The sequence below is a fragment of the Colletotrichum fructicola genome (genome assembly GCF_000319635.2).
Source record: "Colletotrichum fructicola Nara gc5 chromosome Unknown KSG_Nara_v1_contig04, whole genome shotgun sequence".
Lineage (NCBI taxonomy): Eukaryota > Fungi > Ascomycota > Sordariomycetes > Glomerellales > Glomerellaceae > Colletotrichum > Colletotrichum fructicola.
In genome coordinates this window covers 344,490-370,588 of record NW_027094054.1, presented here as the reverse complement: position 1 = coordinate 370,588, position 26,099 = coordinate 344,490, and the positions used below count along the sequence as shown (strand labels likewise).

The 26,099-nt window shown below is 50.7% G+C and overlaps 11 protein-coding genes across 11 annotated transcripts; 3 read left to right on the top strand and 8 right to left on the bottom strand.

Moving 5' to 3' along the window:
• Window positions 1-1,528: 1,528 nt before the first annotated feature.
• atB-2 (Efflux pump atB) lies at window positions 1,529-3,271 on the top strand (the record flags this gene model as incomplete). Its single annotated transcript, XM_032019736.1, has 1 exon — window positions 1,529-3,271. The coding sequence occupies one exon, from the start codon at window positions 1,529-1,531 to the stop codon at window positions 3,269-3,271; it is 1,743 nt and encodes a 580-aa protein (XP_031883149.1).
• Window positions 3,272-3,441: 170 nt separating this feature from the next.
• Window positions 3,442-3,720, bottom strand: CGGC5_v006856 (uncharacterized protein; the record flags this gene model as incomplete). Its single annotated transcript, XM_032019735.1, has 2 exons — window positions 3,442-3,597; window positions 3,664-3,720. 2 exons carry the CDS (start codon window positions 3,718-3,720, stop codon window positions 3,442-3,444), a joined length of 213 nt encoding a protein of 70 aa, XP_031883148.1.
• A 3,024-nt stretch (window positions 3,721-6,744) lies between these two features.
• On the bottom strand, window positions 6,745-7,151 carry CGGC5_v006855 (uncharacterized protein; the record flags this gene model as incomplete). Its single annotated transcript, XM_032019734.1, has 3 exons — window positions 6,745-6,847; window positions 6,905-6,990; window positions 7,047-7,151. The coding sequence occupies 3 exons, from the start codon at window positions 7,149-7,151 to the stop codon at window positions 6,745-6,747; spliced, it is 294 nt and encodes a 97-aa protein (XP_031883222.1).
• An 827-nt stretch (window positions 7,152-7,978) lies between these two features.
• Window positions 7,979-8,519, bottom strand: CGGC5_v006854 (uncharacterized protein; the record flags this gene model as incomplete). The annotated part of the gene is made up of 2 exons (XM_032019733.1): window positions 7,979-8,403; window positions 8,474-8,519. 2 exons carry the CDS (start codon window positions 8,517-8,519, stop codon window positions 7,979-7,981), a joined length of 471 nt encoding a protein of 156 aa, XP_031883221.1.
• A 634-nt stretch (window positions 8,520-9,153) lies between these two features.
• On the bottom strand, window positions 9,154-9,603 carry CGGC5_v006853 (uncharacterized protein; the record flags this gene model as incomplete). The annotated part of the gene is made up of 2 exons (XM_032019732.1): window positions 9,154-9,287; window positions 9,339-9,603. 2 exons carry the CDS (start codon window positions 9,601-9,603, stop codon window positions 9,154-9,156), a joined length of 399 nt encoding a protein of 132 aa, XP_031883020.1.
• Window positions 9,604-14,328: 4,725 nt separating this feature from the next.
• CGGC5_v006852 (Isoflavone reductase-like protein IRL) lies at window positions 14,329-15,340 on the bottom strand (the record flags this gene model as incomplete). The annotated part of the gene is made up of 3 exons (XM_032019731.1): window positions 14,329-14,775; window positions 14,837-15,256; window positions 15,308-15,340. 3 exons carry the CDS (start codon window positions 15,338-15,340, stop codon window positions 14,329-14,331), a joined length of 900 nt encoding a protein of 299 aa, XP_031883223.1.
• A 1,660-nt stretch (window positions 15,341-17,000) lies between these two features.
• On the top strand, window positions 17,001-17,715 carry CGGC5_v006851 (uncharacterized protein; the record flags this gene model as incomplete). The annotated part of the gene is made up of 2 exons (XM_032019730.1): window positions 17,001-17,217; window positions 17,282-17,715. The coding sequence occupies 2 exons, from the start codon at window positions 17,001-17,003 to the stop codon at window positions 17,713-17,715; spliced, it is 651 nt and encodes a 216-aa protein (XP_031883021.1).
• A 153-nt stretch (window positions 17,716-17,868) lies between these two features.
• CGGC5_v006850 (putative oxidoreductase) lies at window positions 17,869-18,965 on the bottom strand (the record flags this gene model as incomplete). Its single annotated transcript, XM_032019729.1, has 5 exons — window positions 17,869-17,890; window positions 17,937-18,083; window positions 18,144-18,364; window positions 18,434-18,871; window positions 18,927-18,965. 5 exons carry the CDS (start codon window positions 18,963-18,965, stop codon window positions 17,869-17,871), a joined length of 867 nt encoding a protein of 288 aa, XP_031883224.1.
• A 458-nt stretch (window positions 18,966-19,423) lies between these two features.
• On the bottom strand, window positions 19,424-20,915 carry CGGC5_v006849 (Aldo-keto reductase yakc; the record flags this gene model as incomplete). Its single annotated transcript, XM_032019728.2, has 7 exons — window positions 19,424-19,719; window positions 19,788-19,982; window positions 20,042-20,155; window positions 20,228-20,371; window positions 20,440-20,518; window positions 20,585-20,758; window positions 20,820-20,915. 7 exons carry the CDS (start codon window positions 20,913-20,915, stop codon window positions 19,424-19,426), a joined length of 1,098 nt encoding a protein of 365 aa, XP_031883225.2.
• Window positions 20,916-21,476: 561 nt separating this feature from the next.
• Window positions 21,477-23,239, bottom strand: yanF-4 (FAD-dependent monooxygenase yanF; the record flags this gene model as incomplete). Its single annotated transcript, XM_066151754.1, has 5 exons — window positions 21,477-21,751; window positions 21,840-22,048; window positions 22,102-22,532; window positions 22,602-23,057; window positions 23,111-23,239. The coding sequence occupies 5 exons, from the start codon at window positions 23,237-23,239 to the stop codon at window positions 21,477-21,479; spliced, it is 1,500 nt and encodes a 499-aa protein (XP_066008712.1).
• A 1,237-nt stretch (window positions 23,240-24,476) lies between these two features.
• Window positions 24,477-25,906, top strand: BCHE-2 (Cholinesterase; the record flags this gene model as incomplete). Its single annotated transcript, XM_032019725.2, has 4 exons — window positions 24,477-24,606; window positions 24,664-24,709; window positions 24,802-25,534; window positions 25,637-25,906. The coding sequence occupies 4 exons, from the start codon at window positions 24,477-24,479 to the stop codon at window positions 25,904-25,906; spliced, it is 1,179 nt and encodes a 392-aa protein (XP_031882979.2).
• Window positions 25,907-26,099: the final 193 nt, after the last annotated feature.

The following is a 26,099-nucleotide window of genomic DNA, read 5'->3' as shown; positions in this document are numbered from 1 at the left end:
TCAGAATTTGCGGACTCACGGTTGATGATTCGACCCATCAGCATCCTACTGAGCACCAGCTGAAAAGTTGACCTAACATCGCCTCGAAGTTGTGTTGCGCGATTGACGGACGAATGGACGAGATGGGAAAGGCGATTACTCCCATTTCTTGGGTCCTTCCCGATGTGATGTCTCGGCTTCATGAAGTCATAATAGCCAACATCGCGTGATAGCGCCAGTGAGCCGTCGACAAGCGCCCTCTCAGGCAGGCGTCAGGCGCTTTTGACCGAGACAAAAAGTCTCGCCCGACAACTTAAATAAAGTCAGTGGGGTTCGGAAACTCGCATGGATGACAAAGCTGCACTGCGTATCGCCTGCGATGACAGCTGTGGTCATTTGGATACCATGCCATTGAAGTGTCCCAATGAGTTAAGTGAGAATCACGCGTGAAACTGATAAAAACGATACTACAGCAGTTATAAGAAGATGTTTCAAGACCTATGGTCAATGCTGGTTGCTGAATCTCATGGATCAGTCTGAGAGCCGGCTGCGCTCGAGGACGAAGGGAACCCGATGCTGTATGATTCGTGCGGATCACGTCGCGCTTTCCCATTAAGAAGTCACGGTTCTCCCCTCAATAATGTGCAGATTTATGTAAAGGCGCCTCATAATACGATGACGTCTAGGGCCCGCAAAATTGTCACTCCGGGGTTGACTTTCAGATAAGGGAGATTCGCATCTGTCGACCTCCTGTGTCAAGAATGCTGCTAATCAATGCCCCGGTTTCTCCCCAACCCTCCCACCAATCTGAACCACATCATCCGGTCAATTGGATAAAGTGCTGCATCGTTCCCTGTCTAGCGGCAGCGGGTCAAGGGTGCTGCAGCTTTATCGAAGTGAACCGTTACCGCGGACCGTGCCGCCACGAGGCGCTCCGATCTTTCGGAGGTCTCAACCGAGATAGATTGCCACGCGCGCCCTAAGGCGATCTCGCCCACCTGTGGAACGTTGAAGATCATTTATAGAATCTTCTTAACTACAATTGGTACTCTTTCGCGAATCGCAGTTCGTCCAACAGGTAGGAGGCAACAGAGGGCCGCTTTGTGACTGCAGATGCTGCCGTAGACGTCTCTCTCCGTATCTGTAGAGAGGACAGAGACAGCATCGCATACATCGCCCCGTCGGTCGCACAGCGATACAAGAATCAACGACTACGGCATTTAATCACAGCCAGATCCTCGGTTTCTGAAAATACGACGTTTCGCAGCGCCATGCCAACATGGAAAGATGCATATTCTCGTCCGGATGCAGAAGAGCATGCAAGGAAGAGTGGGTAATTGCGCTCCGGTTTTCGGAGACAGTCCGTTACCCCGGACTTCATTTCTTCCTAGCTGCGGAGAAGTTTCCGCCATCGCTCGCGGGATTCGAGTCACTAGACCGGGGTGAAACCTGCAAAGAAAAACTTCCGAGGAGCACGCCGTGAGTTGGGGTCGAAGAAGCCATTCTGATTCAGCTGCGATATCACCCACCCGCAATCTCATGGCCCAAAATGCGACATCACCCCAATCATGGTGACTCCGTGACACCACTGGAGGGCATTTCTGCCAACGACTCCGACATAGAGCGGGCTCAGGTAGCCGAGGTCAACAAAATCAACGATGACACCAAGGACAAGTTACCGCCACCGGTCGCAAGCGATGAAAAAGGAGTTCTCAACACCGTCGAATTACCCCTGAATGTTGATGCACTTGAGTCGACTTTCCGAATCTCAGATTACCTGCAGAATAATGGCATTGAAGGATTGCCGGCAGGTTCATATCCAACGGCGATAGACGCCAAATATCAGTCGCCATTCGCATGGACGCTTAAGAAGAAAACCACGGTACTGTTCGGAACATTCATTGCTTCTACGCTGGCAGCATATTCTGCAGGCGGATACGCCATGGCTTCAAAACCCTTGACCCAGAAATGGGACATCTCAAATACAGAGTTCAACGTGGGTATCACGCTTTTCGTCCTCGGGTTCGGTTTCGCACCAATGATCCTTGCCCTGATCAGCGAGATCTACGGTAGATACTGGGTTTTCGTTGGCTCAGGCGCGGTCTTCTTCTGCGGCACTCTGGGTTGTGCAATCACCGCATCTTTTCCAGGGATGCTCGTGTCACGGCTTATTGTTGGCAACGGCGCATCAGTCTTTGCTACCCTGACCGGAGGGGTTGTAGGCGATGTCTTTCACAAGGAAAATCGCAACACGCCGATGGCTCTGTACTCTCTATCCATTATGATTGGAACTGGCCTCGGGCCCATGATGAGTGGAATCATCGTCGACCATCCTCACTGGAGATGGATCTTCTACGTGCAGATGATCACGGTCGGGACCACAACATTGGCTCTGTTCTTCTTCTTTGACGAGACAAGAAGCAACGTGGTATTGAGGAAGAAGTGCGTTGCCTTGAACAAGCACTTCGAGGATATCATTCTGCATCGCACAGCATCATCGACCACTGCAGATGGACCTATTCTCCAGTCAGAACTCCAGCCAAGCATGAATACTCCCGTTCGGGTTCAATTTCGGGAACATTTTGAGGGCCCGGAACTGGATTTAAGCATCATATGGCAGAGCTTCTCGTTTCCCCTCAAGCTGCTCTTCACGGAATCGGTTGTCTTCTGGTTCTCGGCCTGGGTCTCCTTCGCATGGGCAATTCTCTTCATGCAATTCAACAGCATCGGCCTCGCATTTCGGTCTACATATGACTTCAACAGCAGTCAGGTTGGTGGTGTTTACACCGCTGTCATCGTCGGGTCAATCTTGGGCGCAGTCATCACCATCTTTCAGGACCCAGTCTTCAGGAAGCTCATGCCTCGCCAGATGGCCACTCCTGAAGGCCGGTTGTATTCCGCCTGCATCGAATCCTTATTCCTTCCCATCGGACTATTCTGGTTCGGCTGGAGCACATCAAAAGATATCCACTGGATTGTCCCTGCTCTGGCAGTTTCTTCGGTGACGATTGGTATCTTCACGATCTATCTAGCAGTATTCAACTATCTCGCCGACATCTATCATCGTTACGCGTCATCGGCTCTTGCAGCCCAATCGATGTGTCGGAACCTGTTGGCTGGTGTATTCCCCCTATTCACGAACACCATGTTTCAGAAACTGGGCTTTGGGCCAGCTGGTAGCTTGCTGGGTGGGATTGGCCTGCTGTTGTCCCTCGTTCCGTGGTTGCTGTGCATCTATGGGGAGAAGATCAGAGGTCGGAGCCCATTCGCTGGTCAACTCAAGTCTGCTTGAATACAGCATCCTTTCGTTCACGAAATTCACGAAACGAATGCAGAGCCTAGATCAAATTAATAGCAAGATAATGGATATGACTTTTGTTATTTAGGCGCGTGCGTATCTGTCCCTGCTTTTTCTCCCAGTTTTGCTGTTTCCACCGCCCCCGAAGCCTCTTTTTCGAGGCCTTACTTAGGGCAATTTGCAACATTCGAAGATCCGGGTCCATTCCTTGTGCAGGCTTGTCCTGCCTTGTTGGCACAGCTGCCAGAGGTGCAGAGTAACTTGACACCGCTTGCGTTCTCCTGGCACTCTCCCTTGGCGGTGCATTTGCCCTCTTGAGCCTACGGAGAAATTGCAAATTAGCTTCTGTTTTGGCCTGAGCCACATCAATGGTGCAGGTGACTTACCATGACCGTGGTCGCAAGACCAAAGATGGCGGCAACGAACAGCTTGTTGATCTGCATTGTGGTGCGTTCTTGTGTATTTGTAGAGAAGAGTTGAATAGTGGAACTAATGTGATTGTTGTCGACCAAAGACTGCGTAGACGGTAGGCAAGATGCGACTATTTGTAGCATTCCCTTGGGCATAAAGTTGGGCCTATTTTTACCCACAATATAGCTGTGACGAAACCTCCCGGTTAAGGTTCAAAGATCGACAACACTCTTCATTCGCGTGTGGGCTATTCATGGTCCCGGCTTGTCGGCGGCCCCGAGACACCCGGCGAAGAATCCCTATAGGGCTCATTTCATAAAGAAGCTTGCCCATCACAAGATATCATTTGCGATACTGCTTGAGTTCGACAATTGTTCTCATGTGTCGGTTACAGCTGCAACGTTTCTACTCAGCCCGGTAAAAGTTTCCGGGTGAAGCAAACTGAAACCGGTCATGGCCAATCAGGCCAAGCATGAACGCTCAAGAACAGCTGCTGGGACCCCAGTAACAGATCAGTCCAGAACCTTTTTCAGTTGAGACGAAAGACATGCGTGTGAAGTCCGGAATTGAAACCGAGTGTGCACACGATGTGCATCGAAATACTTCACCTGGACACATGCGATGCTATTGCATCTTTTGTTTGGAGTAACTTCATCGGAGACGGATGTTTCATGACACGCTCACTCTTGAATGAGCATCATTGGAGGGAGAAACGAAACGAACTTGCACCGTCGAGCCGGCGATGGCACATGATAGCGGCATCTCGGACGGTTGTTAGTCACGAGATGAGACGTTCTTCGGCAATTGTGAATTCGGAGGCCGCCAAGCTACATGATGGCAAGACTCCTCCAAGTTCAGAGGCCGCAGACTTCTGACGTATCATTACGCCCGTCTTCAGAAGCTGATTACTCATAACACCGTCCCTTATGTCGGCATGAGCAGCTTTCCTGACGGAAGGGCGGATTTATTAGTTTTGATGGCACAAATGCGCTGTGTGTTTGCCTTTTTCTCGGCTTGGTAGCGTGGGATACAAAGAAACTTTCACCCATCTTCTTGTCTGGACGCTACCATGCCCTGTAAGCTGGACATTTCAACATGTAAAAGAGGCGGTATGATTATAAAGCATGAGAATGAGGAAAATATGAAAGTTGATTTATATGACGTACAGCTGCCCCGACACCTGAAAACAATGCCATTAATCACAATCAATACATTTGACATGGCCCGGACTGATTTTAGGTCGGAGGCCGATTAGATTTCGACTTTTGGGGGTTTTCCCCATTCTTTGCGATGCAACTGTCAACTATTATGTAGAGCCTAACCGCAACATAAGTAACAACCCAGGTGGTCAATCCACTGATTGTCACCTTGATAATGAAACGTGTCCAGAGTCCCAGACCACCCAATACGTCAAGGTTGGGTGCCATGTAGACAATCTTTTGCAAACCTACTTTTCAAAATTTTCTTCCCTACAACTACACGAAGTCTGGACTGATTCTCCTCATGTCGGATTTATGACCATCTTTCAACTCCCATATGATCCCTTGAAATCATTGATAACCAATTTCGGGGTTTTCCTCTCTGTACTTGACGGCTTGACAACGGATCAATATCGCCAGAGAAACGGATCAACTACCGGCAGAACTCATGGTCAAAATCGTCAATTATCTGGGCGTGCGCGGCGTGCTTGCGATTAAAAGAACATGCCGTGGTTTCTCTCAAATTCCAGTGGACGACATTTACAGACGAGCCGTTGAGGAGGATCTCCCCCATTTTCTTCCAGGACCTTGGGAATACGTATTGATGAAAGATACTTCGGTCACGCCACACATACTTCGGGCAGCTGCTGTCGGCAATCTTCTAATTTTGCGCGAGCTCGTCAACCACGGCGCTGACCTTGGGATGTATCTCACCCCGGGATGTCAGCACAAATCCTCGACCAAATGTTCTATCAGGTGCAACCCCACTGCATATCGCTACGCAGAACGGGCAAAATGAATTCGTGGAATATTTGTTATCTTTCAAAAGCGTTGCCGACGACATCGATCGCGACGGCTTCTATTGCTGCATGTGCCCATTGAAAAGACACATGGCATCTGAGTACTTGATGACAAGTGACTTGTCATCGAGTTTGAGTCTAGCAATTGCCCATCTGCACACCGAGACAGCCCAGACGTTGATCAAAAACGGTGCAAAATGGAATGCAAATGTCCATCGCAAGCTCCCTCCCCTTTATCACATGGTAACGAGCGGAGCTACTGCGCTGATACGGTACATTTCTAAGTTGAGACATGAGAAGCAGCAATACTGGCCTTTGTCTTGCCAGCGATGGACTCTCCTACAGTGGGCTTCATATTTCAAGGGAGAAAGGGAAGAAATCAAGCAGCTCGTAAGCGCATTGATCAACGCCGGAGAAAAGTTGGATACACCCAACAAAGACAGGCGGAATTCGGAAGCCGCGCGCAGTTCCTTGCATTTCGCAATTAGAACGGGGAATATTCGTCTTGCAACAGTTTTGCTAGAGGCTGGATCATACGCGGGGATAGACTGCGACAGAGAGGCGGTATACGAGCATTGGCAACATGATGGTATACTTTCAATACCGGTGCATGTCATGGCTCCCATGCCACCACCGGGGTGTGAGATGTGGCCTCTGGCACTTTTCAACTTCATGTGCGACACGAAGGCTGACGGAGGTCGAAGGCGGCCGGTTGGTGTAAGCGTAGAAGATTACTCTCGCTGGAGGAAAGGGTATCGAGACACGAAGGAGTACCGTCTTAAAATGGAGAGATTTTGGGGCATTCCTATAGAAGAGATGGACTACTTTCAAGCCTTAATCGAAGCACGTGTAAGACCTTAGCTGGCACTCGATGTATGCGAAGTCGCTCCAAACTGGTATCATGAATTGGATACAATACATCTAGCTTTTGATGCCACCTCACTTTAAACGTTTCATCCAAGCGTCCTAGCAGTGTAATGACAACATGTCGCTTAGCGTGACGTACATGTATTGATCAGATTGAGAAATTGAGTTTAGGAGACCAAATGATCATATCTTAAGCTGAGGGGCATGAAATGACTTTCGTAGGTGATTCGGGACAGTATCCTGCCCAATACGAACGTGTTGCCTTCTCGCAGTTATTCGGGTCGCTTGCGTCGCTGCTTGGAGTCAATACGTGTGAAGGAAAACGGCGACTATTCAGGCTTTGCGCTTACCGGTCTACCTGCAGCATGCACCATGATAGAGTATCCAAGAATTGGCCCGACGTGCCGTTGGTTCTAAAAACCAGCTTATTGATGTCCTGGGAAGAGTCAGTCTTGTGATCCCGGCTCGCCGCTTGTTCTTAACTTTTCTCACCTCGGTTTCGTAGCAGCATTCATTATTTTGTCTTGTTTGGATATCGATGGGACTAGCAAGTGCCAATAAGGGTGCCAGGAATAGGGCGAATTTGATAGAGAGCATTTTGGCGACTGAAAGCAACTTCAACGAATTGGAGAATCGCTGTCAAATGGTGCAATGATGGGTTCAAGGGGATGATGGAGCAATGTAGGTAACCGAGCCGCTGGTGGGAGAATCTCGAGGCCCTAAATACATGATGTTCACTGCTCAACGTGTAGGATTATTTCTCTCAAAGGGTCATCAGGGGCACGAAGTGTCAACTCTATTTTGAACCTGCCAAGTCAATTTAAAATGGGCGAAGCAGGGTAATTCAGCCTTGGGCTACATGCTTGACTCTGCTAATCACGGTCGATCGCAACCCTGTATTGATAAGCCTCTATGGTAAGCTCTAGAGCGTTAACCGAACTGCCTGCGGATTGACTGGGGAGGCCTGCTGTGCCTCAGGAGCTTTGAGTTTTGGCATAGTCATGTACGTGGAACCTGCGCATGCTTGGAATTAATTGCGGGCGATCAGGCGACCTTCCAAGCCGTCCTATTTTGGAATTTGGGACGAACTCCTCCGCCCCTACTTCAGATGACAGCCGGCTTATCCGCTGATTACGCCGATGTTTTCTGTTCTCTTCGTTCGTGAATAATACAGCGCGTCTCAATAACCTTCAGTGCGTGGTGGCGGTAGACTGCCACGGTTACCCCGCATCATGCACTAAAGCGTCCATCGCAGTCGTCAAGTCGATATTAACGCTGGTAAGAACATGTCCAAAATGCAGATACTTGTCAACATGCACATACTACTCATTAGTACGGAGCACATATAGTAATAGGATACGATGTTATTGTATGATGATTGGAATGGCCCTCAAAAATGACTTGCTTACTCTTCCAAGCGTAGCTTAGAAGCCCCAATAACCCTTGACCAAGAAGGCTCCATATCCAGCAATGGCACTCAGAAGCCCAACACTGCCAAAATAGCCAACGGGCCTGCCGCTGCCGAGTCCCTGCTGTAGGATACCGAAATCGGCATGCAGCACGCGCATCGCCAGGAAGCTGCCGAGGAACCAACTCAGCACCTTACGGTTTCCGCCATTGACCTCCACCAAAGTAGCGAGTATGAAAGCCAACGGAACGTTCTCGGTGAAGTTGGTATGCGCACGAGTGAGGAGGTACAGTTTGTCGTTCTGGTAGGCGCGCCAGTCGGCGCTGCCAGTCGATGAGTTGTCCCCGAGGTAGTGTTCCTTTTGTAGACGTTCGCGAACCGTTCGTAGACTGAGCAACGCGTAGTACGCAGTGAAAGGGAGTGCGAAGGTTCCCGTCACAGCTGTTCGTCGAGGGGTCAGGTCAGTGACTGGTCTCCGAGCTAAACTTGCATGTCTTGATGTGTCACTCACGGAGCAGCTTCGGGATCGTGGTCAGGCCAATTGGTTGAGAGCTCATGGCTGCGGTAGAAATGCGACGGAGTTAAGTGATTGTTTGCGCATTTCGTGCATGTTCAATGGTTGCTTAAATGGCAGCCCGACATCCGGCAAATAATCTAGAGACCGAGGTGATTTGAATGCTTGACGCGACTATCTGCGGGAATGACGATCTTCCGCTGCTAGCGCCAGATTCTATGACGCCTTTGACATCATATGCGCAAGCTATCGCCAGATCCGGATCGGTGGAGCAACGAAGCTGGAATAATCTTCTGGTCAAGGCTTTGTGGTTTGAACCGCATGTTCCAGGATGCGAAGTCCACAACGGAGGCACTAGGTATGAATATCAGTACCAAGTTTCTTCCCTCAAGAACATGCGAATCTGACGAGCACACCCTGCCCCAATTATAGACATCATACTCAAGGAAATGAGCTGAAAGAGTAGACAGAGTACTGATGAATTAATGAGTGAATTATGTCTGCTCTCACCTCGTCTCCGTGGTGAATTAATTGCCCTCTAGAGGCATCAAATGAGTGTTCCTTGAGCCATACCAGGCCATTAAACTCCTAGTTATGCCATGCAATCTCAAAAACCAGTTTGAACGCCTCCCATATGCAATTCGAAACGGCGCATTGACAAAATCCTTTCACGTTCTCTACTCAAGGACTGGAGCGTTGCACTCGACATTGAAGCTGACAAAGCTAGCATCACCGTCAGGTACATTCGCGCATTCCTTGACCGAGACAACTTGAGCAACTCCGCCGCAGTTCTCCTCTGTGTACGCATACACTTGGATATGTTAGTTACAGTATGGAATTCAAGATACAAGGCTTAACTTACTCGTGCACGTAGTCTGGTTATCGGTTTGAATGTCGTTGAGGAATATTCCCTTTACTACTTGGGCGTTGAACGTCGGTTGACACTGGTTGGTCTGGGATTCGTTGATCGTCCAAACACCTAGGTTTCCTTCATTTGAGCCGTTTTGGCCGCAACCTGTTTCGCTCCAGATGCGAAAATCGGCTCGGTGAGGGTCGTCTCGGCGCATGGGACTGGCCTGAGCTGCCAAAGATAGGCTGGCGATAGAGAAGAGGGCGGAGAAACGCATTTTGGTGATGGTTGATATAACGAGTCTTAACGGTTGTATAATCTCGCGTTGGTCGATTTTGTGATTGAATTGTGGTCTTTATATCTTGCGACGGTGAGAGGTTGAGAGGTGGTGTGATGGAGAGTAGCAAAATGTAGAGGGCAAGTGGGGAGACGTGTATGCTTTATGTATTCGTCGACCGCGGGGCAGCCTTGGATCAATCATCAACTGCTCAAAATAGAACGTGTTCGAAGGTACTATCATACGCGTCGCTGGATTAGCTGATGGCGAAGTCTTCACCGACAGCAAGCGGTCTCGCCAAAAATACGAACGATCAGCGTGACGAGGATTTAGGTCTCACATAGGTCTTACTCGGATGTGCCCACCCGTAATCCGCAGCAAACATTTTTTTCCAGGCATACGATGATGCGGTACAACCAGAAGCCTGCAGACCGCCTCGTCGGGACGTCCAGCAATGGTGGAATTTCCAATATTGCTTTGACGTGCTGCAGAAGAGAACCTTTTCGATTAGCCAGACGGGGCTCGGAGGTCGTTGCAGTAGTCTAGGGGAGGAGGACAGGAAATCTGGGGTCTCAGATATTCTCCTTCCGTCCGTGGAAAATCCCGCAACACGAGACGGATTTCCACGAGTTGATCGACGAGCTAGACTAGCACGGAGACGTCACTGGTCAGTAGCACATGCCACCTCCATCTTGGGGCGTTCTTTGATCGCCGTCGTATTGCGCCCCAAAGCTTGAAAGCGGCACTGGTCGGTACGTACTTGTGCAACGTCACTTCGACTGCTGCATCGGCGCATGGAGCGCAGAACTGTTGCACAATGTTTCCATGCATGAGTCTTGCAGGTCTCGGTCTGGCCACCGACTCGTGATCATGCAACTTCGTATCGAGAAGTCCACCCGCATGGAAAGAACAGCGAACAGCTCCTGGGCCACAGTCATCCCAGCAAGCGATAGTGTGGGCTCAGCCACGGAGGTGGTATGCCCACCCGGTGTTCCTTGTCCAATAACTGAGCCGAAAACGCGAAAGCAAGATCAGACCATTTTGCATCGTGTTTGAGAACAATGTAAAGATCAACTCGAATCGTAGTGAAGACATAAACGCCTATTCTGTATACACCAAGTCATTTCTATCCTAATACTTCTAACGAAACCGACCGAGACCAAGGCTTTTGGCCACTTCCATGCGTTCCGCTACTTGAAGATATATCGAAGTCGAGGATGGGCAGCCGGACCCCCCCAGGGCCGGAGTCTCGTCAACATCCTGTATCTCGTGATCGAATCTTGTAGATAATTATAAAACAAGTTCTCGAAGGTTTCTATGCTGGGTTTGTCAGTTACTGTTGTCTCGACCGTCACGTTTTGGCCCGCTTGTTCTGGCATCTCATCCAAAGTGTCTGCAACATACCCCTGGACATGCTGCAGGAATTCCAGCAGCGCACAGGAATTACAATTTCTTGGGCAGATGGCGCTTTCCATTTGCTCATTCATTGTTTGCGGAAATATGTCGAGCGCGTGTTTGTTTCGTGGGAAGGGTATCCCTGGATAGCGACAGCGGAAGACGCAGTTCTCGAAACAGAGACTTTGCTTGCACATGGGGCACGCCGGATCGCTCTTTGCTTGTTCATTTCCTGGAACAAAGTCATTGACATCAAATCCTTCCCAGCATAGGGCGTACAGGCAGCCTCTGCAGAATATGTGGCCGCATGGGACGACGATTGCCGTGCTTTCTTTCGAAGGTTTGGGTCGACGTCTTCTCAGATCGCGGGCGCTTGTCACGCCATGAGTAGCCGCAAAGCCATCGGGCCGGTGATCATTCTCTGGAAATCCATCTCCAACGATATTCATTTCTTGCCTGCAGATGACGCATATGAGCTTTAAACCTTCGAAGAGATTGGGGTCAAGACTTAGTTGTCTTCTGACGGGTGGGAAATAAGAGCATCGCTCATCGATAGAGTTCGAAAGGTGCGTTTGGGAAGCCATTTGTGGCGATCAAATGGTTGAGAGATAGAAAAAGAAAAAGAAAAGTGAGAATAATTAGTGCCTGTCGCTTCTGTTTTTGATGTTGTCGTGACTTCCAATTGCTACCTTAGCTATGGATGTCAACTTTATAAGTAGCTTTCACTTCGCGTCGGGCATGAGCATTACTGGTCTCGCCAGAGATTTCAAGACATTAATCTTGTTAGGCACTCTTCTTAACATAGGCTGTCAGATGCTCACGGTCTAGAGACAAGGGCAGATGTGCCTGTGCAAGCATCATGTGATTCATTGTTCTATAATCAACCTCAAACAAAGAGTTTTGGTCGTTTAGCACTATTGGAGCGCACCTTCTGACAATAGAACAGTTATGAATGTTTATTGAGAATTATGTGGACTGAAACTATTTCCGCGGTGGGGGCGGACAAGTGGTTTGTTCATCTCGTTGCAAATCAACTGGTTCGAGACATGTTCTTCAAGCGGACTGTGAGAGACTAAAGGCCAGCTGGAAGGCTTTCATCAGGACACTGGTCCCAGTTAATAGGTGCTGTAACTGCAGTCAGAGGGTGTGACTGAGCATCATGGACAGATTCGATCACGACAAAGATCTCCAGAGGATGCAAAGAACCAGCGTCCCAGAGCTCCCTTCTGATGGTGGCAATCATTTGTTCTCGTATCTGCCGAAACATGATTTCGTCATGACCGGCAACCTCAGACGTGTAAAACAACCCCGGGTAAGCAAGCTGCAATTTGAACCCGATTCTCTCTGAATTGGGTATGCGCAATTCGTTTCTCAGTTACTGCAGAGAACACTGACTGAACCGAAGCCGCGGTTTCCAAGTCTGAACATTCAAAGTTGGATAGCGCGAAGCAATGTACTTCAAAGTAACATTGACTCGTGGCAAAAATTGGTCAACCCCAAACGCAGGTGCCTGAGGTAAAGCAGAGTGGCATACTTGGCTGGGCCAAATAACAGGAGCATGAGTTTCCACTGATGCTTGCGCAACAGAGGCAACCAAATTTGAATGATGGCCATGGATTTCCCTAGGGCTCTTTGGGAGCACTTCCTGCTTGACGATTGGGGTGTTGACAAAGTGCGGCTCATCATCATCGGAAGCCGTGAGATCAATAACTAATATTGAGCGGGGTGCCTCCGTCATGGCACCAGCAGCGTTGTCAGAGCGTCTTATTCCAGTATTGCTCTGTGATCTCAGTCTTCCTTGGTTGGAGTTCTCCTTGCGGTCTGTCGGCGTCGCTCCCAATAGAACATTGTGTTTCTCGCGAGCATCGATGCTGCTTCTCAGCTTTTGGCATTTCAGAGACCGATCCGATTCAGCAAAGATGGTGTTCTTTCATGCATTTCCTATAAAAGCCTGACCAAAACTTTGCTGCTGCAGGTCGGTTAGTCTTATTAACGTATGCGTCGGTTTCCAAAGGCGATTTTCGTACCGAAGGACTTTGAAGGAGATTCAAATTGGTCCCGCCCTTTAGTGCGCATGACCCTTCAGTCGCAGTATTCGAAACCCTAATCTCCATTAGAACATGGAAACTTGTTGCAAATCTGAGCTGTGTGTTTGAATCATGTCTAAGAGTGTCACTTACAATGGTGTTGAGGCAAGTGAGACTTGATTTGTCATGAGAAGTTCGCTTGCCATCCGGACGTTGTTCCCGTTGCTGCAAACCTCGTCATTGCTTCTTTCGAAATTTGATATAGGTTCCGCTGGACTGTTGCTAGTCTCAAGCTTCCTCTTCTGTCTGTTCTCGTTCATCTTGTAATGCCATGTCATTTTGACCATCCATTGCTTCACATTTGGTTTAATGATCCTAATAGTATCAGCATCGAACGTGGGCTTGAAACCAAAATTTGTTTGCGCACCGTTCTTTATGTTCATGATTGGAGTAACGTAGCCCGTTGAAGTTCGGAGAATTTTTGTCGTTCGGCCAGAAGCTGGGCCCATTGCCTGCTGCGTCAAGAAAACCTTCGACCACTTCATTGAGAACTGACTGGTTAGGTTCATTCCAGCCTATCTCGTTGGCAGCTCTCTCATCTTGGGTCTTGAATGTGCTATGGAATAGCTTTATGGATGAAAGGAGGCGTTTGCAGCTCTCGGTAGTCTTGTTGCCGTAGTTCAGACGGTCTCGGAGCACGGCGATTGATGGAGATGTTGGAGATTGCCAACGACCCAACAGCGTCTCGCGCCATGGCTGACTGGATGTAGATGAAGGATCAAGTACGGGCAGAGATCATTTCGCGATTTGGCAGTTTTGCATACAATAGGTAGGGGTCAGCTGCGACGCGAAAACTTTTCATGGTCCGATTTCATTTTGTTTTGTATAATTCTCAGACTCCATCTTTCATAGAATCAGCGGTGAGCTAACTACTCACAAGTCCGAGATAGGGTGTTTCCATCATGTATCTACCCGCCTTGGCAAATTCCAAACGGGCTGCGTTTGCAGGATGGCCGCAAACGAAACTTGAAGAGAAGGTACGTCAGTCTCGGGACCAGGTTTCATCGTCGATGTATCCTGCACCAACATCACCTCGGATAGGACGAGCTTTTTATCGACAGCCTGCTATGCTAGGGAGACTCAGAGTTGCTCATTCAATTGGTTACGAGTGAGCAACTTTTAGCAAACATCGACCCACCGAATCACCGAATCATCCAGACGTACAGTCTACCTAGAAGACATGGAAACCGGCACCATTCATAATGCAAAGATCGTATTTCATTCATGGCACATGAGCCAGTGTCTAGTTGACTGCGGCGAGAGCCTTCTTCGTCTCGGTCTTCAAATCCAGTTCTTGTAGTCCCAGAAGTGTAACGGCGGCGTTCTCCTTTACTGCATGCCCTTGACCATCTCCAAACACGTATTGTTGCAGTAGTTGGATGAAAGCACTGTAGTCTCCCTTCGCCAGTTTCTCGTCGGCGATCCTCTCCAGGTCGGAGGTCTTGACGTTGCTGACCGTAAAGGTGGAGCCGGTTTCCTCCTCAACAACCTTTAGTAGCTCACGTTGAGTAGTCGTGAAAGAAGCGACGGTGATGTACTTGTTGGCGGTTGCTTGGGGGTTCTTGAGCACGCCGGCAACGGACTGCCCAATAAACGCAAGGGAAGAGGCAGAAAATGGCTCGTTCCCAGAGTCGAAGATGGTGACGGCCTTGTTCTTGACATCGAGACCCAGCAAGCCCTTGTCGAAGCCCTGTTACACGTCAGAAATGCATTTCTTAACTGAAAAGCAACTTTATTGTGATGTGACCTACCCAATCAAAGAATGGGCCGACGGCGATGCCAGTCCAGCTAAACCAATCATGCTTCTTAGACAGCTCGATCAGGTAATCGGTGTTGTCAACCTTGGACTTCAAAATCGCACCGATCTTGGTCCCTTGGGCATCACGAGTGTGAATTCCGAACTCTGACGGGATGAATCGCTTGACTTGTGCAGCAACAGCGGCATCAATCAGGACCTTCTGCGCGCCAACCGCTGCCGTTGCAGCAGTAGAGACCACGGCGTCTTGTCCCTTCAGGGCTTCCGTAACAGATTCAACCGAAGACAGATCGACCTTCTTAACAGCAACTCCAGAGGGAAATGTGGCGGTGGATTCTTTCCTGCTGATGGCAGTAACTTCAAAACCGCCTTCGAGAAGCCCAGCAAGCACCTTTGGGCCAAGGTTTCCGGAGGCCTACAGGGATCAGAGCGTTTGGTTATAAAGGGGGCTCAAGGCGTAACTTACCCCGATGATAGCGACTTTCTTAATGGCAGACATGATGATATTTGGATGGGGAGATGTTTCGGTATACTTGTAAGAGAAACTCAATTTTCATATGTTATTTCCGCTGTTGTTGATTCATTGAACGTCTAGAGGGATGCAGTTCCTTATATGCTTTCAAGCCGCACTGACGACGAAGGGCCTCACCCCGCCTTCGTCACATCATCGCGCAATAATTGGAGATCTCGCATGATTAGCCAGCACTACAGCACGCGATACCCACTGCCGATTACCATCACTACATTATCAATCCGTAACCTTCCGCGAGTAGCTGGGTTCACGGCGAACGAAATCTGTTGCCAGGCCGAAGTTTAAGTTTCCGAGCCCCCACCATTCCGCCGGGACCTAATTGCCTCCGCTAGCCGATTTACTTCCGACTTTACTCATCGATCACCAATATGTTATTAGTAAATGCCAAAGGTGAAAAGGCCACGGTTGTCCATAGGGACATAGAAGCATGATCTGGTAAGGTTTAGACTTTTCGTACTGCATGAGGTCTCGGTTTCTAACTCGGCATACAGTTGACTTCAATCGGACTGCCGTTATTACTTACATGGTCTTTTCGCTACATTAGCATGCTGCACCCAGGGTTTTGACCGTCGAAGGCGAGTTGACATTTCTTACAGAATGCAAGGCAGCCAGCATAATGAGAGCCAGATCTGTCATCGAACCAATCTGCACAACAATCCGGTGTGAGGCTTTGAGCTGGTGACCTTTGTGTATCTTGCGAAACAACACAGCAGTCTGAGGGTTGGAGGTTTTACGTCAGTTTTCACCAATACTGAGATACGATTCTTTAGTGGGAATGACATCAAAGCTTAAGCTTAAGCTGAATGCAGCGATACATCAACTTCACTTGATTACACCAAGGACATCTGTAGAGATGTCCAGGGTGACTAGGGAACTTCGTTTGTCTTTGCTCAGCCAACGATGGCGCACCCCACGTTCATCGGATCAAGTCGATAATTAGCAAATGCAAACAGCTAGAATTTTGACATATTACGCTTGCGAACGTGAGAATTTGTCTAATTAACATCTTAGAAGTTTGGTCTTTGCGAGGCAAGGTGGAAGGGACATGGTCTCACTAGCCCAGGCAACTTCAATTCGAGAAACCTCAGCCACTGGAACTGCGGCGATATTCCATAATTCAACCCTACAGACAGTACAGCCTGAAACAGATCTGATTTTCGTTAGACTACACCAGTTCAGAATTCAACAATCACAATCAATGTCGATGTTCCTCCGCATGGCCCATGCGCTGCCATGGATCATTATGAGCCATCGTGACTCACTGGCCTCCGCCAACCAGAGCGATCATTCCCTTCGCGAAAACCACGTCTTCAGCTAAACGGAACACTGTTGGCATCTCCAACTCCTCACAAGCTCCTATCCACGCCTCTGTTCTGAGGTTTTCGAATACGGTAGCCCGATCTGGCCGTTACAGGCTCCCTTTATCAATCCCACTCAATACCTCTTAGCCAGCCTCTCCATCAACAGGGAGAGGCACCCAATCCTGAGTTCATGGAGACGCAAATGTCCACCGTCGTACGCTTCGAGCCTCGATACCGCCTGGAACCCGTCCGGCCACAACAGCCCAAGGAACCTGAACCCCCTTGGCCAAAGCACATGGTGGCCGACTGTCGACAACCTAGAACCAATGTTTGGATGGTCGCAGGACTCTTCAAATCCCACGGGTGACGCCCCGCCGTACACCGAGAACATTCCTCTTGATCCTCGCCTCGATTCGGAGGGCTTGCAGTCAAGTTTGGAGTCGGCTGATGATGTGGCAAATGGTGGGATTGGCGATACCAAAGAAGATAGCCTTCTGGGGTTACTGAATGCGATCAACTGTTCTGCAGCACAGCAAACCCAGAGTGAGTGATCTATCAGCCCCAATATCGCTTGTGTCCAAATTACATGCTGACAAGTGAACTACAGGTTCATCTATCCGCGTCGACGACTCACGGTACATCGAGTGCCCTGAGCCACATGACTATCAACACGACCCCCTAGAGAGATTAGACAGAGTTGATCATCCTCTGGTTCATGATCACCACTTATTAGCTCTTCCGGAACTACGCGATCCGGCGCCTAAAGTCACGGATTCGACAACCTTTTCTGGGTCGGTATCGAAGCGAAAGGCCAATGTGGACAATAACCAAGGAGACACAGCCAGTAATGAAGACATGGCCGCGACCAAAAGACAACGTAACACCATGGCAGCTCGGAAATACCGTCAAAAGGGCAGGGACCGCATCGCCGAGCTGGAGGCTGCTTTGAAGAACGTCGAGGAGGAGCGGGATCAGTTAAGGCTCAAGCTTGTGAGGAAGGAGGCCGAAGTAGATGCTTTAAGAGAGATGCTAGATAGGTGACGGTCCACATGGCGTCAGCTGCACAGCATGCTCATTGGCCCACTGCCGTAAGCTGAGCTTGGGGTCAAATCATGGGGTCATTTCTCGTTGTATTCAGCTTGAGCTCAATACATCTTCATCTAACATGCGTTCTATGAGTGGCCGTCCAATCTCTCAAGGGGCCTCAGTGGGATCCCTACTAGTGTTAGTCTTGTTTCCCATGAAAGGCTCGGGCAACTCACCAATCAGTCACAAGTCTCTCATCAAGACCGTCCATCTCGGCCAGGTCTTCCTTGGAAATCTCAAAGTTTCCAACACTAGCGTTCTCAATAAGTCGCTCTTGGCGGACACTCTTGGGAAGAGTGATCATCTCATGCTGAAGAGACCAGCTGCAAACAAGCTCATCAGCATGCATAATAGGGGAAATGTGATCTAAGGGTATGACTTACCGCACAAACAGCTGAGCCGGGCTGCAGCCGTACTTCTGAGCCAGCTCCAAGATCTTGGGGTGCTTCATGCGCATTCCGCGGGCCAGGGGCGCGTACGCCTCAATGGCGATGTTGTGCTTGGCGCAAGTTTCCCTGATCTTGGTCTGGGTGTTGAAGGGGTGAACCTCGATCTGGTTGATGACCGGGGCAATGCGGGGCTTGGAGGCCATGAGCTCCTCAATCTGTAGCGATGTCAGTGCGACTCTTTTTGTAGGTCTCACCTTGCTCTCGAAGACGAGTGCGCGACTTACGTGGGCAGAACCGTAGTTGCTGACACCTCCCATCTTCACCTCGCCCTCAGTGATGGCATCCTCCAGGGCCTTCCAGCTGGTCAAGCGTGCCTCCTTGCCGCCGTACGGGCTGTGGAGGAGGAAGAGATCGACGTAGCCGAGACCGGAAACTTTCACGGACTCCGTGATGGAACGGCGAACCTCGTCATAAGAAGTGCTGCAGCTAGCGAGCTTGGTCGTGTAGAAAACATCCTCACGCTTCAAGCCCTGGGCGTTCTCGCTGCTGGACAGGTAGTCGCTGATCGCCTTGCCAGACTCGCGCTCATTGCGGTACATCTGCGCACAGTCGAATCCGCGGTAGCCGGCGTTCAGAGCCCAAGGAATGGTCTTGGTGGCTTCCTTGCCGGACATGCAGTACAGACCCAGCTGGATCTGAGGAATGGTCTTGCCATTGGCCAGCTATTCGCGGTCAATAGTTGTGATTAAATGGTGAGGTATTGAGGACGGGACTCACAGTAAGCCTGGTGGCCAGGGTGTACTTTGTCGTCGCCATTTTCAAATTAGATGCTGACTGGAAATCACAAACTCTCCTGCGCGAATTTTGGAGAGAATCTTGGGATAGCTCGGAGTTGCAGAACCACGCGGAAAAGAAGTCGCCCGATGTTGCGGGCTGACCCGCCGTGACATCACGCTGGAATGAGGGGCGGTGGTGGGGCCTCGCCCGCCCCCGGTTTCGGTCTCCGAAGAATCATGCCACGAAATCTCCGATGGAGCCCGGCGGAACACTCTACTCGGACGACATCGCCGACAAACGCGGATTTCGTACGTGTTCATTGTCAAGAGACTTACGGTGTGAGCTATTTACAAGGCAGTTTCCCCCCACCTTCTGCTCTCATCTCGTCCCTACTTCGCGGGCCTCATTCTGAACACCGGACCTGCCCGGCAATCTTCGATAATGGCCGGCACTCTGTCAACGACGGCACACAAGATCGAAATGTCAAGATGCATGTTCTAGTGTCCAACCATGGACTCGAAGATAGGGGCGAATCTCGCACCGACCGGCTTGGCCTCATCAACGATGCGACGCATCTCCTCCAGTTCGTCCTCAGTAAGGACAACCTTGCGCGAATCCCAGTTCTCATCCAAGCGAGAGGCCTTGGTCGTGCCGGGGATGGCGATGAAGCCTTGGGCGGCGACCCAGGCCAGTGCAATCTGAGCCACCGTACATCCCTTGACCGTGGCCAGCTTCTTGATCTCGTCGACAATGGCCTTATTGCGGTAGAAGTTGTCGCCCTGGAACTTGGGCACTGCGGCATTCGAACAAGTAGTGTTAGTATACAGACGCATTAACTAGCTGCGTTTTGAGGGCGCTTACCGGTGCGTCGGAAATCGGTTGGGCCAAAGTCGTCGGGAGACTTAAAAGGGAAGTCATCAACAAGCCAGCCGTGTCCGAGGGGGCTGAATGCCACAAAAGCAACGCCAAGCTCCTTAGCAGTCTCGATGAGGCCGTTTGTCTCATGGATAGTCTCGAAAGCCGAGTACTCAGCTTGGATGGCATCAATCTTCGCAACTGCAAAAAGCAATACCTGGTTTAGCGCTGTCCCGTATTATTCTGGTGAGCAAACGTACTCGCATTCGCTTTGCGTAAAGTCGCGGCAGAGCACTCAGACAGGCCGATATACTTCGTCTTGCCGGCACGACGGAGCTCATCCAATGCGCCGATGGACTCCTCGAGCGGGGTGTCTGGATTCGAGCGTAAGTGATCACGCCATTAACGGCCTGTGAAGACGGGTTCAAGATGGGAACGGGACGTACTCGGGTCGATCCTGTGCAGGTAGTACAGATCAGGGGTGAAGCCGAGCCTGTCGATTGTACCCTCAATATACTCCTTGATGTGGGATGCCGAATTCGTCACCGTGCGTTGCGGGCCAAAGACGTCGAATCCGCACTTGGATGCGACTACGCACCAGCAGCAGTAGTTAGTCCAGTCGTTCGGGTGCAAGCGTATATGCAATAATGAGACGCACCAAAGAGTTTGTCGCGCACATTGTGCTTCTTGACGAAGTCACCGAGAAGCTGTTCGTTGGCGCCGTTCTTGTATGCGACCTGGGGCGCTTGTCAGATGATTGATTGTTTCCCATCGCGTCGACTTGCCGACGGTGAATGACCTACGGCAGTATCCCAGAATATGCAACCGCGCTCGACGGCCTTGAGCAGGACTGGCTCAGCCTGGTCGTAGCTGAGATCGTTTCCCATGGCAGAGCTCAAGCCCATGGCCCCAAAACCGGGGACCTGCACTTGAATGTCACTGAAGGGCAGAGTGGTAGTAGACATGGTTGAGATACTCTGTGATACGTTAGCCAGCATACTGCCAATTTGTAGGGACATGAGCTTTATGTTTGCGTACATGACGATGTGACAGGGTTGTCCGATATTGATGGATGCAGAACGGGCGAACATGGAATATGTTGCTGTTGATCACAGTTGCGAATGGGCTTTGCATTTATCATATCGGTGGACTTGACGGGCAGGCCGAGACCCTACAGAACCATACCGAGTCCGAGTGACGTGGGTCCGGCTTCCACTACCTTAAGTCCGCTCGCTGACAACCCGGAAGATGCACGGACTGGCGTGCGGGCGAATTAATGGGGCATCACGGCATATCCCATCCCCTCCTCGTGAATCGCGTACCTACCATATCCCAAGATCCGTATTGACGTAGCAATTCCGCCGAGCTCATGCCCGGTCAACTACCGATGAGTGCGGGAAGGAGAATGAAGAATTCTTGCGATAATTAATACAGTAGTACATGCATGTGGGATGCACACGACACCACGAGCAAGGGTCGAGCAACAAACAATGACAAGTGGTGATATCACCTTACTACGAACGACATCGTAGGCTTGCTGTGACTTTTATGACTTAATTATGTGGCATATCTCACAATTCTGATTATTCTTGACGAAGTCTCCCAGTTCTCCAGATAAGACAAATGTATTTGAAGAGTCCGTGTCGAAGTGACTGATAACCCAAAGCAATAAGACATAGACCCTCTAGCGACCCTTTAGCGGACCTTGAAAAATCCAGTCCAGAGACCGGAGGAGGCGAAGACACCCTTGGGGTCCACTGCCTTCGAGATCTCCATCAAACGGTCCCGGTTGTTCTGCCCATATCCGCCAAAAACATCTTGACCCTTGTTGGCGTAGTTGATGTAAATGAAGGGGTGGACCGCGTCGAGCTTCTCTGCCGCCGCCCGGAAGTCGGTGATAAAGGTCTCCGCAAGCATGCTTGCTGCATTGTCCAATGTTCTGTCGGTCCAGCTCAGAACAAAAAGGTTGACTGGACGTCTATGGTTAGACACCGTTGATTGCGCAGACGCTTGCTTGAGAACAATGGTAGAAGGTGAGGGAGAGTGGTATTGACGTACTTATGAGATGTCCCGAGACATCTTCCAGACCGAGAGCGTTGCCGCCTCTAGCCTTTGAGTTCCTCATCATCGCCGCAGGGATAGAGTACGTGATGAGCTGGGGGTTGAGGCTGGTTAAGTTTCTGGTCTCGGTGAGGTTCTTCATGATAGCAAGGCCTTGCTGGCTCAACTCCAAAGACGGGTAGTGGGTCAAAGAGGTGAAGAGGTTTCTAGGCAGGTCAGTTAAACTCGACCGAAGAACATAACCTAATGAATGAAGTACCTTGTAACTCCCAGCTGGCCGACAGCGCTGGTGCTGCTCGCCAGGGTGTTGATGCCCCCCGTGAGGTTGCCCACGGCCGGGATGCTGTTGAGGGCGTTGAATACGGGGGGATTCATGACGGGCTCTGCATATCGCTGCGTGGTCGATACAGTCCAGCCGTTCTGGGGGGAGAAAGTGTAGCGGTATTCAAGTCCGACATTGGTATCTTGCTCGTCTTCAACCGTGAAGATCTTTTCGACCTCCTCCAACAGCGGGACGATCTGGCTTTCGGGAAAGGTGCGCGCTCCAGTGTACACGGGATCCTGCTCGTAGACGTCAACAATGAACGACGTGACGATGCCGAAATTGTTGCCTCCACCTCGCAGCGCGAAGTACAACTCGGGGTGGGAGCTTTCTGACACCTTTACCACGCTAGCGTTGGCCAGCACAACCTGTCGCGGTGATAAGTAGGGAAACGGTTTTAAGACGCAACAAAACCAACATACCTAGTACTCCAACACGTGATCCAAAGCCCATCCGTACTTCGCCGAAAGGGCCGACGTACCGCCGCCCAGGGTGAAGCCGCCCGCACCGACCTGGCCGACTCGTCCACCGACATTGGTCAGGCCGTACGGGTCAAGAGCAGCGTATATCTGCCGGGTGACAGACCCACCGCCGATGCTTGCTGTCTTCCTGTCGTCTGATACAGTGATGGTGCTCATCAAGTCGAGATCGATGGTGACTCCAGCCGTCGAGACCGAGTCGTCGGGGTTCCGGGAATGGCCACCACACTTCACCGCAAACTTGCACCAGCTGTCCACGAGTACCTTGAGAATCTTAGAGACCTCGTCGGTTGAAGTGGGCTGGACGCGGCAGACGTAAGCCGTCTCGAGCTGCTTCTGATCCCAAATGGTGAAGTTGCTGTCGGAGGCCTCGTAGTGAAGTCTGCCGGGGAAGCCGGCGGCCAAGACGTCACACTATATGACCGTCAGATGCAAACAATCACTTCATCTGGCTAGGAGGGGCCTACCGCCTGTTGACAATTCGGGCCATTGTTCACAGCAGAGACATCACGCGCCACTGATGGGAAGGCAGCGCACGCCTGAGACAGAATGAGGCCGCAGACCGAGGCGATCTTCCAATTGCTCATGGCGTTCATCTTGAAAGTTGGTGATTAGTGAAATAACGGACGGTAAGTGAGTGTGGTGGTTGAGAAGAGTAGGACGGCAAGTTGGTCATGAAGCCATCGGTCCTTTTATAAGCGATTTAGATTTGTAGTCCTTCACGCAACTTCACTCTATGCCAATCACAACGAATAACTTTCATGTTGGCGCCTTGTCATGGCGTAATTGTGATAGTTGGGGGAAGGCGAGAAGCGAACTTGTGCTAGAATGAGATACCCGCGGATGATTAGGTTGGACGAGGGACCCCGGGGGCCAAGTAAACTAACTGCCGTGCCCCCACCTGACGGCGTCGTCTACCAAGGACCTCTTTACTAATACACCTCAGCAAAACATACCTGCCACTTCGTGCTGGAACCACCCATTTTCATGGGGCTTACGTAGCAAGTCGTTAAAACCGAAAGTCCGGGTCAGCAACCTTCCGCTTACGGTGTAGAGGATATCCACGTATATGGGTCTACTTAGCCAATGAACCTTGCGGATAGTGGGCAGTGCCATTGATGATTGATCTCTGGACCGTCGTTAGAGAAGACGTAGAGACACCCGTCCAATCATGGCAAGATCTTAGGCAAGATCATCTGTTGAATTATTCGGTACCTTGAAAGGGTAGTGTATTCGTAAACGGGGGGGATGGTTCAGTTAATTTTACTGAGTTGGATTCCTGATAATAGAAACGTCAACGTGCTGTTTCAAAGCCTCGGTTTTCCTTCTTCACCTTCCTCTTTTCCCTGAACTTTTCTTTCCGTTCACCAAACACAGCATCCATTCATTTGTTCAGTCATTCTTTGTACAGAGTCAACGTGTTACTATGAAACACCTACTCTCATCAGTCGCTGTGGCACTCGCTTCCACCTCCTTTGTCGCTCCTCAACCCATTTGCGGTAACTGGACAGTTGGCCAAGCAGTGAAGACAACCAGCGGTCGTGTCTTTGGTCATGCTGCTTCCAATGCCGATCAAGTCTCGGCGTATTTGGGTATTCCATACGCCGTCCCTCCAATAGGAGCCTTGCGTTTCCAGCCTCCCATCGCCTACAACGGCTCGCTGGCCATCAACGGCTCTGACTTTGTTAGTTGACTGTTCGGACAAAGCCGTCCTGCATTTCCCGCTGCACCTCAAGAACAGCACACCACATATCTTTCGCCCGTTATTGCTGTTTGGTGGGGAGCGGAGTAGTTGCTAATCCGTCGTGCAATCTCTCTTAGGGCCCAGCGTGTATGCAACCTACACCTACCGAATTTCCCCAGAGCGAGAACTGTCTGTCAATCAATGTCTGGACCAAGTCCCAAACCGGAGAACGTAAGAAGGCTGTTCTCGTCTGGGTCCATGGAGGTGCCTATACTTACGGTAATCGAAACCAATGAGGACGACCGGCGTTGATTAAGACTGACGGTGGCGCCGTAGGCGGTGCGCGTCAACCAATGTACGACGGACAGTTTATCACCGACACGTAAGATGTTGTGTTGATGTCAATCAAGTAGTTAAGGGAGGAAATCACTTGCATACCTCGAGACATAGTAGCACCTAACGCTTTCTCTTCAGCTACCGTCTCGGCATCTTTGGTTTCCCCGGTGACCCAGCTTCTGCTCCGAATCTGGGACTGCTGGACATGAGGATTGCTATGGAGTGGGTTCGCAATAACGCCGAAGCGTTCGGCGGCGACACCAGCCGCATCACCATCTTTGGCCAGTCTGCTGGCTCCGGAATGGCCGACTTCTACTCCTTCGCCTACGCCTCAGACCCCATCGCTAGCGGCTTCATCCTGCAGAGCGCGACTGTCGTCGGCTTCCCGGCCCTGCTCGCAGACACCCTGTCCCCCAGGTGGTACCGTATTGCTGATTCTGTCGGCTGCCCTAGCAGTAACAGTAGCACCGCCGCTGCCGCCGTCACCGACTGCATGGGGAACCGCACCGCTGCGCAGATCTTCGCAGGCTTCTCTACCGCTGAGACTGGCATCGGCTCGACTCCGGCCTTCGGCCCTGGTGTGGATAACGAGCTCGTGTTCGAAGACTACTCCAACCGCAGTTCTGCTGACGCCGCCTACCTAATTGGTAATAACGAGAATGAGGCCGGCGCTTTCAAGGGCCTCCAGCCTAATAGGACCGAGATTTACTGGGCCGATTTCAACTTCAGATTCTATACTTGCGCCGACAACATCAGACTTGCCCAGACCGTCTCGGCCGGTCTCCCTTCATGGAGGTACCGTTACTTTGGTGACTTCCCCAATCTGGTTCTCTCGACCAACCCGCCCAGTGGAGCGTATCATGGTGCCGAGGTATGTATCCCCTCTCCCTTTCCACACACACATACACATACACGCACGCATGTCTACACACTTCGGTTCATCGAGGCTCACTCTTTCTCTTTCTTTCTCTAGTTGCAACCTCTCTTCGGAACGCTGCCTCAGGACCCCCCTAGTACAATCGTGGAGTTGGAGACGGCTGAATTCCTTCGCGGCGCCTGGACTACCTTTGCAAAGAACACCACCTCTGGCCTGCTCAGCTACTCGGGCGGGTGGCCGTTGTACAACCCCAGCGAGGACACCATGGCACGCATTGCATTCAATAACCAGACTGGCACCAACCTGGGCCAGGGTGACGCTTACAACGACCGTTGCGCGTCTCTGCCCGCCACCGCTCCGTCTTAGATATGCAAGTCCGAAGATGCCATGTGCGCAATAAGGTCCGAACAAAGGTGGTAGGGTTGTTTTGCCTCGGACGAGGTTGAAGTATTATAACATGCATGGGAGGAGAGTCTACTCTTCTAGTAACAAACATTGAATACACAAGTCCCGAACTTTGGCGTTGGATCACTGCTCGATAATGACTCGGACAGAAAAG